A 13,539-nucleotide genomic window follows, 5' to 3' on the forward strand; every position below is an offset into this window, starting at 1 on the left:
CGTTCTCTTCAGTTGTCTTGTGTCGAAAAAAAAATCAAGTAGATGAACATATTTCCGAAGTGGTACATACACATACAATTGCCACTGTTCACATTCATTTGAAGAGTCAAGAATTATTGCAATTACAATCATTTGCATTTAGATAATGATAGAGGTTAGATTAGAGATTTCGACTAGGTGCTTACGAAAATAGTCAATTTAACTGAGCACTCTGACCAGAGACCAGAGTAAGCAGTGCTCAGATCAGTTGGTCAGATATATTATTCGTAAACTCTTATCTGATTTGTGATACCTATGAACTGGGAGACTATAGTCTCCATGCCTATGAACCAAAGCCACCAAATTGCTTCTTTACGTTTTGTGTTTTGTGTTGCCGACATTTGTTGCCTGCACTGTTTTATTCCGCCATTACGGTTAGCGCGCATAAAATAGCCGGTATTTATAATATTACAAAAAAAAACATAAATATTTATCTATTTGTAGTGAAAACGCAAAGCATTTAGTAAGTATATTAAACTGCAAAAAATAAAAAACAAATTTTATAACGAGGACTAATTCCTTTTTTCCTGTATAGAAGTTTACAGTGAAACGCGACGAGTCCACGTTGATTGTTTTCGTTTTATTTTGTGTGATTAACGTGCATACAGGTTATTAATGATTTAGCTATATTTATTTTGTTTAATTAGGAACCGTAATATAATTTTTATAATGAAAAATTTAGGTTATGGCTGATAATGAAGACTTGGGTTTAGGTGAGGACCACATAGATTCATTTGATGAAACTAACGGAATGCACGACGAGGCCTTATTAAATGATACTGACGGTAATGGTACAGCCGCTGACGATCCCGAATTAGAAGCTATAAAAGCGAGAGTTCGAGAAATGGAAGAGGAAGCTGAAAAACTGAAACAGTTACAAAGTGAAGTCGATAAACAGATGAATATGGGTAGTCCTCCAGGTTTGAGTAAGTTTTGTTTATATTATGTATATTTCAGAAGTTTTATTATTTCGTTTCTAGCGAGTCCTCTAAATATGTCGATAGAGGAGAAAATGGAAATTGACAATCGCAGTATATATGTTGGTAATGTAGATTATGGTGCGACTGCTGAGGAATTAGAACAACATTTTCATGGTTGTGGGTCAATTAATAGAGTAACAATTCTTTGTAATAAATATGATGGCCATCCGAAGGGCTTTGCTTATATTGAATTTGGTGATAGAGACTCAGTACAAACAGCAATGGCGATGGACGAATCACTGTTTCGGGGAAGGCAAATAAAAGTTAGTTTTGTTTCTGATAGTACATTGTTGGTTTACAGTAGTAAACAAATACAATATTTATTTTATTAATTTGTTTTAGGTAATGCCAAAGAGGACAAACCGTCCAGGAATTTCCACAACTAACAGGCCACCTAGAGGCAGAGGAACTTTCCGTGGAACAAGAGGAATAAGTAGAGGATTTTATGGTGGATATAGACCAATGCGTCGACCAAGGTGACTTTTTTAATTGATACAAATTAGAAACAACAAAATTATAAAAGGTATAAGAGGAACTGGAGAGCATATAAGTAGACCAAAATTAATAAATTCCAAATGTAACATTAATAGTTATTAGATTGCACTAATGAAAAAATTAAAAATTTTTTCTTAACGTGCTTTGTAAATTATATTTTTTTAAATGCGAGATTTAATAAGCATAATTTATTTCTCTCTTGTGCTTGGTAAAAAGTTGCCTCGCAATTAACCATTTAATCAATAATTATTTTAAAATCGTAGAAAATTAAAATTTTCTGATGTTTGATAGAATTTGTTAAGTATGTAAGTTCTTTTAAGTCTCTGTTCATACCATCAAAATAATTAGGAAATGCAATTTAAGATTTTTTAGTTACGAAGATAGAAAAGTAATGGATAAATTTTTTGAAGAAGACTCGCAAGTTAAAGTGCTTGGTGAAAAGAAGTTTTAATACTGAAATTATTATAAATCATGTTTGTATGACTAATTACATTACAGGGCAGATGTTTAGGTAATCTACTTAGGTGAGGGTGGAATATACAGAAAACTTATTATATAAGTTTCTCTTTATTTTTATATCTGATATCTACATGGTGTCAAAAATAGGTGGGACTCTATTTTGGAAGCATATTCAAGTCATCTAAATAAAACATATGTACTAAATGCCCTTGTTTCATAGCTACGACTAAGGACGTGCATCGTAAGTTATGATACTTTAAAAATTGGGCTATTGACAACAGTAATGTAGGTACAAATTTACTGGGTGTACACAGTTATATTAATTAGTGGCAGATGTGTTGGGATACGCTGTCATTGGAAAGTATTTCAGAAATGTTATTGGTGCATTCGATCTTTAACCTATGAGACACGTCAAGCGTCGACTGTCTCGCTCGTCCTTATTTCACAGGGTACGTTGAGTGTGATTGTCTGACTCCCTCCTCTGTGAGTTCTGCGCTTCCTCCACATCATGCTCGCCTCTCCAAGCTTTCAAACACGTTGGCCGACGTTTTTTACACTTTCAGTTTACCTTTGTGGTTTAGGTTGTGAACATTGTTTCTGTGTTGGCTGTCTCCTAACCCTTATTGCCTTATTCTGTTCACTGTAATTTTTTTTTGATGAAGTTCACATGCTCAAAATTTTTACTTACATAACATGTTTTCTGTGGATTTGTCTAATGTTGGTGTTTGGTTATCGTTTCAGAAAATGTCTAATAAAAGAGAAGTAAAAAGTAAACTCATCTTGGGAACATCCAAATTGCCATCTCGGAGCTCTTCTTTGTCACTTCCATCACCTCTGTTTTCCGGCAATGTTTATCACACAGTGAGTTTTATTATCAATTAGATTTTCTGGTGGGAAAAGTCACTTATTTTCCAATATATCCAACAATGTACACCAATTCAACCCAATGGTTTGATTTTATAGCGTTTTGTTTTTGGACGTACCGGGGGGAACTTGGGAAAAATGAGACACATTAAAAAATAACAAAAAAGTCTGGTTTTATTTGAAAAACGAGTAAATTTGTTGGTTTAATTTTTTTTTTAGTCCAAAGGAAATTTAGCAGAAAAATGTGACCCGCTATTTTGAGAGCGCATTCTGCTTGTCAAACTAAAAAAGAAAGTTCGTATAAACATATATCGAAAAATTCTAATGGTTTCAGTGATGTGACAAAAAAAATGTAAGTGCCAAAAAATTGCCAATGGTTGATATAACTGTATACAAACTCGAAATTTTTCCTTTACTGGAATGAGCAATCGGTACAAGTTCAATTAATCTACGTCAAACATCTTTCCTGTATCTCAAAAACAAAGCTACGTAGGACACACCTTTATATAATTTTTTTTTGTTTGGGGAGTAAAATATGCTTCCGAAGTAGAGACTCACATTTTTGTGATATCTTGTATATTCAGTCAGAAATTTAAATCAGAGCAATTCATAAGGATTGTCATGTATGTAATGTATAAATGTAATAAAAAATATGATAAATCTAATTGCGACAGTTTAGTGAATGTTTCATGAAAGATTTTGCAAAAATCTTATTCGGATACTGGAGGTGTCAGATGTAACAAGATATTATCATCTGCTTCCATATTTTTATACAGTGCGTGTAATGTGGTGAAAATTTGGTCTCTAAGGTTTATGGATATTAGTTTTTTAAATAAAACTAGAAAGGCAGGCAAACTTCGCGTCAGCGAAGGTTGACCTTTCTCTCGGGCCTTCGGCCATCGGGCCGCGCAGCGCGCGACTTGAGCACCGCTCCGCGGTGCATTCTCTGTGGGTTGGTAAATAATATATACAATTTTCCCCAAAAAAAAAAGAGAAAATGCGACCCGCTCGCGATTCGAACCCCAGACCTTGGGCTTCACAGTCGTGAGTTTACAAAATGAACTACGGCGATCTAACGTTGGGTGGAGCCTGCATGGGCTATTTGAAACGTTGATTCTCCGCGAATGTAAACAGAAAATTGAAAATGTTCAAATCAAGTTTTGTCGCCAAAGTTACGTCTCTAAAAGATCGGAACCGATACCTAACGGCAATGTAACGGCTCACCATGGCCCGATCGTCCGGGAAAACCCGTCAAATGACAAAATTTATTTTGACGTCTTCACTGTCTCCATCTCTGTTTAAATATCGGATATAACGAGCGTTCAAATAAAAACGTGGTCGAAGTTGGCTCTGACACATTGGACGTAGGGAGTAGCTTACAGCGACCAACTTAACCTCATTTCTCAACGAGCTGTATAGCAGCTGTCAGTTTCAATAACGTTAATGACTATATAACTTTATTTTAAAGAATAATCGTGATAACAATAACAAACAATTAAAGGAGCTGCGGAAAGTGTCCCCCTCCTTGTTATAACAATAAATTAAAGCAGCTGCTGAAAGTGTCCCCCTCCTTGTTCCAAGCACTTTTCACACCTGTTCCTCAAAGAATTAAAGACATTTTCTAAGATGCTCGGGGTATTGTTAATTTCACGAATCTTGTCTATAAGTCGAGCCTGCAGATGGTTTAAATCAGGAATAGGCAGTTCAAAAATAGTGTTTTTAAGGTAAGGCCACAAAAAGAAATCACACGGCGTAATATCACATGACCTCGGTGGAAATTCATGTTCAGCATTGAGACTTATTAGTCGATTTTGGAAAACTTCCCTCAACATATTCATCGTCTCGCCTGCCGTATGTGCCCTTGCGCCATCTTGTTGAAAGTAAAAGTTTGTAATTTCGTTTTCTTCCAGCTGGTTAACAAAAGGAGCGATAATTTCTTCTCTATACCTTTGCGCAGTAAGAGTACCATTAAAAAAAATAGGTCCATAAATCCTCCTTCGATTGAGAGCACACCAAACTCCAATTTTTTGAGCGTGTAGAGGGCCCTCGACAAAAAAGTTATCTGGTTTTTCAGAAGACCACATTCTCATATTCTGTGAGTTTACGTAACCACTTAAATGAAACCAGGCTTCATCAGAAAAAAAGGTGATATTATGAAGTTCACCGTAGTTGTTTAAAAACCATTCACAAAATACAGCCCGTCGCGGAAAATCAACTTCATGAAGTTCTTGCTGACAAGTTAAACGATAGGAGAACAAACGCAAATCTTTTTTTAACACTGTGTGGCAGGTACCGACTGATACTCCCACCATTTGTGATAAAACACGTACAGAAGTTCTTGGCGCATTTTCCATTATTTGTTGGACATTTTCTTTTAATTCTTCAGTCCGCTTTTTAGGTCGGCCGCTTCCTTCTTTTCTTGTTACACTGCCCGTTTCACGAAAAACATTAACACAACGCTGAACTGCACTTTGAAAAATTTTGTACTCAACAACGCCGGGAAATTGATTTTGAAATTCTATGAAACATTCCTCAATAGAATACTTCCATATTCCATCAATCTTGCGTCCATTTCTAAAGTAGGACTCTATGATAAACAATTTTTGTTCTTGAGAAAACACCATTTTAAACGCTTTTTAAAACGAAAATATTCAAATTGATAGCGGCGATATAGCGCTTTGACAGATGACGGTTAAGTTCATTTGCTATACGCTACGCCCTACGTTCAAATTTTCAGAACCAACTTGACCACGTTTTTATTTGAACGCTCGTTACTTCGGGTATCTCACTCCCACTGAAAAAAGTCAGTTTTTGGCGAGGACTCTTTAAAGTGAAAATTTCACATAGAAGGCGCGAACAGATCGCCTTCAGAATACGACTTTAGATAAAGGAAGGACCGAGGAGCCCTCCGGGCCCCTGGGCTCGTCACTGCGTGATTCACGAGGAAAGCCTTTGATAATACCGTACGCCTCTTTTCGCGGCCGAGTGTGGGAGCGAGAGTAACCTACAGCTTTTAATATATATGGATAATAGTAACATTGTTATATTTTAAATGGAATAAATATTTACAATTGAAGAGTATTGACCCTTCTAAAATAGTATCAGTTTTAATATGTCATGCCACCAAGCCAATTTAGAATGGCTTTTCATCACCCGTAATGATTTTGTGCAAAAAATTCTTTGTTTTGTACCGAGAAAGCAAACTCATGCAGATGTCAACCTGTAGGTTTTTTATTTCTTCCATCAGTTTATGAGAAACCTATTTTCCGTCCATCTCTATCTTTCCCATTGTATGCCATCAAAGTGATATTGCTTGGTGAATAACTCCTAACTGTTCTATAAGCTTTTCGTGAGATTGACATGAACAATGACAACTTATAAATGACTGAAACTTATGTCATAAAAATGGCAATGTCGAAGCTACATTATGTCCAAAATGACAGGCCTATTACATCAAACAAGACAATGAAAATATAGATGCCAATAATGGCTAGGCATAATTCTCGATTTTGAAACCATCTTCAGCCGCGCATAATTATTTAGCACTTGGCTATGGAGCACAATAATTTTTTGCAGATATATTCATGTTTAAAGTTGTAAGGGTTAATTACCATCTTTGTATTGCAAGTTGTTTAGGTATTGTGCTTTCCAAAACTATTCATAATAGTTATACACATACATATAGGGCCTTTAACATTTACTTAATAAACCACGGTGGGCTTGAACATGACTTAAATGCGGAGTATTAGCACCACCGATTTTCTTTCGGCATTCGATTCCTGGAGTCATCAGAAGGCCAGAAAAAAAAATCCACCGTAATCCTTAGAGCCGTTTTCGAAAAAACACCCTTTTTCAATGAAGAAAAATTCACTGTTCGAGATATCGGGATTTTTCTACCTTTCGCTCACTTTTAGTTGCCAAACTTCCCCAATTTGGCAAAAATGACGTTTTTCTGAAAGTTTTACACTAGCACACAAACATTTACAAGCATATTTTTCAAATTGCCCCTTTTACTAAGATCGGAGATACTCATTGACGATTCTCAGAAACAGGTTAAAATAGAAAAAATTTGAAAGAATGATTTTTCATTCGAGTGAGTTTTGCGGTAGTATGTCAACAAGCGAGAATAATGTCATTTATTTCCATCTTTGTTTGATTTGCGAGGTCATTGAACTATCGCCAACCCCCACCCTCGATTGTTTGTTAACGTTTTGTGATACTCCAGATCGAATGATCAATATTATTCATGAAATTAGTTAAAACTCCAGATAGTCTTCGACCCTTTGACTGTGAAGTTGTAATTGTTCTCTTCGAAATTCCAATTTCTTGTGAAAGTATCCTCCCCCCCCCAAGTAAGGAATGATAAGAAAATGTTGAGCCCCCCCCCCATTGAACCCTTACGTAATTTATGGATGACCCCTTATACATATTTTGCAGATTTAAAAATTGAGAATCAAGTTATTTATGTTTAAAATCAACTCGGCTTCATAATTTTTTAAGGTAATTATTTTATTGCCTCAGTACATTGTTATACATATTTTGCAGATTTAAAAATTGAGAATCAAGTTATTTATGTTTAAAATCCACCTACTGGTTGCCAATAGGATTGTTAAAATCAAATTTTCAGAATTTATAATCAATAAATTACAATTAGTTTTGCTCATGTTATTAAAATACACTGACAAATTTTTATCACTTTCACAATAATTGATGAACTTGAAATCTATTAGATAATTTTTGAATTTCTTTACAAATTGATAGATGAATTTATTTTACTACTACTACTTTTTCTAATGACTAATCACTAACTTATAAAATTTTAAAGTTGGCGAATTATTTTTAGAAACTATTTTTCTGCTTTATAATATTTGAAAACCCAATGTTAAAATTACGTATGGTCAGAAAAATGTAAATAAAACTTCAGTTGTGCAAGATATACATCTTTAAAACTAGTGCTTGAAATATTTATGTGATAAGACTGATGTGATACAAATTTGAGATTAGGAAATCAGCTTGTTGATTAGATGTACCCAAAAATATTTAAAGTTTGAAGCTGTTTATCACTAATGGAGTATTTTAGTACATGTGAGAGAAAAGCTAAACTTAAACAGTTACATTTTAAAATGTCGCTGAGTAAACAATCCAGGAATCTTTGCATTATAGTTGAAAACTAACAATGCACACATGCAGGGTGGCCCATTAGTAAGAGAAAGTAAAATAACTCCCTTGTTACTCATAATACAGAAAAAAAGTTTATATAAAAGTTATACAGAATAAAAAAACCTAAACTACAAAATTAATTTGATACATACAGGGCCATGAGTAAAATCGGGAGACGCCAAATATTACATTTTTTAAATGGAACACCCTGTATATTTTTAAACATGGATTTCCGAGAAAATTCTATATATGACAATATAAACAGTTCATTTTAGTGCGGGGTTGCCAAGTTATGTAGAAAATTCTTCGAATTTTGGAAAAACATGACCTCGAAGAAGTTGTATTAACTTTCAGCTTCTTGGAACAAAATAATTAGACAGGGTTATAGGCAAATGTTAGACAAAGGCTCCTATATTAGCTAATATAGATATTTTGTACAATTGTTAGTTTTTAAGATATAGCAACATTTCTGGAAAAACTTGATTTTTATTATTTTATGGAATACCACAAATAAATATTAACTAATAAAATTAACTCAAAATGAAATGATAAATTATGAACTGACAAGTTGACACAATGTGATAGTTTTTTCCAAAGCCATTTCGTGCGAAGGAAAATAATAAAAATATATTTTCCAAGAAATGTTGCTATATCTTAAAAACTAACAACTTTAGGTGTAGAACATACTTAATAAAAGTTGAAGTGGACTGATATGTGAATAAAATAGAACAATAAAATACAGGGTGTTCCATTTGAAGAATTTTAGAAAATCAAGTTTGAATTTTCTGTATTATTATATTAGTATTATAAAAAATGCCCTGTATAAAATATCGATATTAGGTAATATAGAAATCTTTGCTTAAAATTTGCCTATAACTCTGTCAAATATTTTTGCTCCAAGTGTTAGTATTTGAAAGTTAATACAACTTCTTCGAGGTCATGTTTTTTTCCAAAATTTGAAGAATTTTCTACGTAACTTGGCAACCCCGTACTAAAATATTAACCTGTTTATATTGCCATATATAGAGTTTTCTCAGAAATCCATTTGTTTAAAAATATACAGAGTATTCCATTTAAAAAATGTAATATTTGGCATGTCCCATTTTTACTCATCGACCTGTGTGTTTCAAATTAATTTTGTCCTTTAGGTTTTTTAATTTTGTGAAACTTTTATATAAACTTTTTTTCTGTATTATGATTAACAAGGGAGTTATTTTACTTTCTCATACTAATGGCCCTCCCTGTATATATTTAGTATCATTCAAAATTATTTTTTTGGAAAGGATATGACTAAAATTTGATTTTCAAAAATTATTTTTGAGATCCTGCACAGGAAGTCCAATTTTAGGATCTCAGGATTTCAAGATCCCAGGGTCCCACACTTTTTACGATTTATCTCAAAAATACAAATAAATTCTGAAATCAAATTGTTTGAATTTCTTTCCCTTTCTAGGTAACGATCAAAGTTTTAGGAAATTTTGTTGCTATATCAAAGAAATATATAAAAAAAATTGACTGTTTAATTTCGAAGATGTAAACCCAACTTTGTTTTTTTTTAAATGTTTATTTGTCGCTTTTTGGAATCTTCTATTTTTTCTGATTATAGTGACATATACGAAATATATTTTAGCAATTTAAGGATTTAAGTATTTTTTTTAGCTCCAGACTAACTTTTGTTAAATCATATTAATGATATTACCAAAAGTACTTATAAATCTCTTGGATTTATTATTTGCAATTTTAAACTTACTAAAATTACTTTTATTATTCACTAGCTGGAATATACTAATGTGGTATGAAATCCAGGCTATGAGCATTCATTAAAACGGCTTAGAAAAGATTCAGAGGCAGTTTCTTAAATACCTAAGGTTCAAATCTCATATCTATCCACCTCGTAGAATCCCTCAATCTGAACCAGGTTTCAACTTAACAACTTGACTCAAAGAGGCTTTATTTTTCCATTTTGTTCCTATCTAAACTTGTAAATGGGGCAATTGATTGTAGGGAATTACTACAGTATTTAAATTTGAATATGTTGGGATGTAGAAGTCCCTACAATTTTTTATTTTGTGTGAAAACATCAAGAACAAATGTCCTTCAATTTCCCCAATAAATGTGTTTCAATTACCACTGTTATCAGAATCATCTTGATATTTTCTGTTGTAATGCTCGCGGTATAAAAAGATGTATCCTCGATAGAAGCTAAGTCATTATGTCATTTTATGTATTTATATATGTATATATGTTGTTTTTAGACATAGAAGTTTTCCTGTTTTATCGTTTTTTTTTTTTTGTTCACAAGCGTATTTTTTATTTGTTACACTTATGTTAATGTAAATTGTATTGGTTTTCTTTTTCTTAATCTATATTATACCTGCCTTGTAATTGGGCTCTATCCTGTCTTGGCAGTCATTTCCAAATAAATAATAGTCCAGTCTATGACCATTTTCCCTTATAATTTTGCCAAACAACACCGATTTTCATAAAAATTTGGATTTAGATTCTATTTACCCTCTAATTCAAAGTTGACCTTGTACCGGGGGTTGCTTTTATTCTGGGTGTGGATGCCACCCCTTCTCGGGGGTGAAAAATGTTTCATTGAAAATAACTCCGGGAATGGATATATTGACTAATTCTAAGCAACTTTTGTTCTATAAAGTTTTTTCTGAAAGTAAAAAAACCACTTTCAGACGGTTTTTCGCGAATAATTCAAAAAGTAAATATTTTATCAAAAAATCATTCTTATAAAAAATGTAGCTTATAAAAAAACAAAAAGAATGGTCTGTTTATGATGTCTGTAGACCCAATACAAGCAGAGTAATAGCTTGTTGAAAGTGGATTCTTATTCGTCAAACGCCAAAATTGAAAGTTTGAACGTGAAATAACCAAAAACTGATGCATTTTTCAGGGAATACTCATGGAACCTTTTTTAAAGTGCTTGAAAAATAAAGTTGGTCCGCATTGTTTTTGGCGACAAAAAAACGTGAAAATCGCTAATTACCACCCCAATTGAAAATAATCGTTACCACTTTACAGTTTACTTTATTTATGTACTTGTAATATGCTCTAGAAGTTTCACCGGTTTAAAGTGCTTAGTTTTGAAAAAGTTGTGCTTGAAGTGAAAAGAGAATTTTTTTATTTTTGGAAAAAATTGTCTTCAAAATAACTCAAAAACTAATATTCATACGCAATGCAAGGGGTGGTTTTTATAAGGGTTGAAATTTATAAATAAATAATAAAAAATTAAAACAGTAAAGAAATCTTAATTTAATATCACTATATGGTTAAATTATTCCAAGTTGCTGAGTAATATTTTTCAACATTATTTTTTAATGATTACTGTCATAAGGAGGTGGTTTTTAGGGATTGACAATTTTCAATTCATCATAATTACTTATTTAAAGATTATTTCAACCTATTACACCCTTGAATCTACAATTCTATTTTTTGAATAGGGGTAATTTTCACCCCTAAAAAATAAAAAGCAACCCCCGGCACTGGGTCAACTTCGAAGTAGAACCTAAATCCAAATATTGGTGCAAATCGGTGTTATTTGGGAAAATTATACAGTAACATCGTATTTTACCCTCAATGACTGGACTATAAATAAATATTTACTGTGACAGTTTCCACAACATTTTGGTTTATTTACTTATCCTGTGCAATGGATAAAGTCAAGATTACCAGGGAACCAGTACATATTTATGCTTTTCTGCTATTAAATTTACTAAACAGATCTTTAAATATTTAAATTTTTGTTTTGAGAGGACATTGTTATGATTCACAAGATCAATTTGACCTTATTGTAGTTCTTTTTGTGGAGAATTCTGAGAGATATAGTAAACAAAGAAAGGTCTATTAATTTATGTGATCTAAGGGGGAAAATATTAAACAATGAATGAACTATTAATGAGATGGGTAAGAAGGCATTGAATACATATATATTTTTTGCCTAGGACAGGATGAAGGTATTATAAAAGACCTTTTATAAAATACTTTTTCTTCATAGAGAATATAAAGCAAATTTAACAGCGTGGTTCCATAGCAACATTGATTATGTGCAGGATCAGTAAGTAAAACAAAATAGGGTTTCTCATTTAAAATACTAAAAATTTGGTCTGTATCTTCGGAATGCAACAGTAATAGTTTTTTAAATATTACTCTGAAACCTCAAGAAAACTTCCTAAAACTTGGTTGTTTACCATTTTTTTCTTGGAGAAAAAAAAAAGGGGTAGAGTGTTACATGAAAGACCCTGTACATGCAGAGCTTTTTCTTCAGTAGGATCTTTTGTAACTAAAATTTCCTAGGACAAATGACTCTTGGTCCGTTGGTCTTATTTTTTAACCCTTAAATTTAGGGCACTTTTTTTGTAATACGTTGTATAATATTTTAGATTTCGAAATTTATAGATTGAATAAGCATTTGCCCATGTATTATTCTAAAATGGTTTAATATATTGAAAAGTAATTATGGACTACTTATTTGTCACAATAGAATAGTTTTTTTTAGAAAATGTGTACACTTTTTAAATATCTTTATGTAGATTTCTTGTTTTATTTTGCTAGGTCCTTTATGTTGTTTCTATTTTGTTTGTTACGTCCAATTTGTGTTTTAATGAACTGATGTCTACATTTTTAGGAGTTATAGACGAGGCGGATATTTCGCACCGTATTGATCCCGATAAAAAGTAAGGAAAAACCTTCTCACCACATTTTTGTTTTATACACACACTTATTATTTTTCAAGTTTTTATAAACAAAAAAAAGAGTTTCCTAAAAAAAAAGAGACGTCACGAAAAGAAAAACCATAGCAGTGAAAAAAGACAATTACACACACATTAGTGTGGAAAATTATAAAATAACTTTTTTATGAGGTTGGATCATTAAACCAGTATGAGTTGTCGAATGCGTGTTCAGGGTGATTGGCACTCAAAAGAATATTAAATTATTTTCATATAAATTGTTAGTTATTAATTGTGTGGCATATTATTAGAACTGTGAGTATGTGGTAAAATTCATCAGTTGTAAAGTTATTTTTTTATTTGTGGGGAGTAATTACTTTTAATGGTATAACAAGTTTGCAGGTATCTTCGTCCTGTTTGCAAGATTTCCGTTTCTTTTTAATGATAATTAGAAAATAATCATGAAATAATGTAAAAGTTAATGTACTGTAAAATGATAATAAATAATAAGGAAGTTATATTTTTTCAATTAATGTAAATTTTTCTTATTTTTTTTTAAATACATTTGTCTGTTCTAAGTAGGCTATTATGTGGTCAATGTTACTTTGACTAATTAGCTGATCTGATTTTAAGTAACTCCTAATTATTAGGTAAAGGCTGAATTTAAGTGCTTCATTAAATAGATGAATTAAAGTGGCAGTTTGTTTAAGGAAAAAATTTGCTTTATTCAGGATGTAATTTTGAATAAGGGTAATATTTTTACAGAGGCTACCTTTGACTTTTAGAAACACAGGTAAGTTTATTTTCTCAAAGTCCATCGTGAATTTTTTTACCGTTTTTTGTTTTGTAGCCTGCTGCTG

The 13,539-nt window shown here is 32.2% G+C and overlaps 1 protein-coding gene across 5 annotated transcripts; it reads left to right on the forward strand.

Annotated features, from left to right (window-relative positions):
- The first annotated feature begins 379 nt into the window (after window positions 1-379).
- LOC108916222 (polyadenylate-binding protein 2) lies at window positions 380-13,197 on the forward strand. Of its 5 annotated transcripts, none has more exons than XM_018722432.1 (5): window positions 380-502; window positions 722-965; window positions 1,020-1,282; window positions 1,362-1,495; window positions 12,637-13,197. In XM_018722432.1, exons 2-5 carry the CDS (start codon window positions 725-727, stop codon window positions 12,671-12,673), a joined length of 675 nt encoding a protein of 224 aa, XP_018577948.1. In that variant the 5' UTR covers window positions 380-502; window positions 722-724; the 3' UTR covers window positions 12,674-13,197. The 5 variants fall into 5 exon arrangements, with proteins under 5 accessions (XP_018577948.1, XP_018577951.1, XP_023312275.1 ...); XM_018722435.1 differs by having other exon boundaries at window positions 753-965; XM_023456507.1 differs by having other exon boundaries at window positions 722-1,282.
- The last annotated feature ends 342 nt before the right edge of the window (window positions 13,198-13,539 follow it).

The sequence above is a fragment of the Anoplophora glabripennis genome, unplaced genomic scaffold (assembly GCF_000390285.2).
Source record: "Anoplophora glabripennis isolate ALB-LARVAE unplaced genomic scaffold, Agla_2.0 scaffold1689, whole genome shotgun sequence".
In the NCBI taxonomy this organism is placed as follows: Eukaryota; Metazoa; Arthropoda; class Insecta; order Coleoptera; family Cerambycidae; genus Anoplophora; species Anoplophora glabripennis.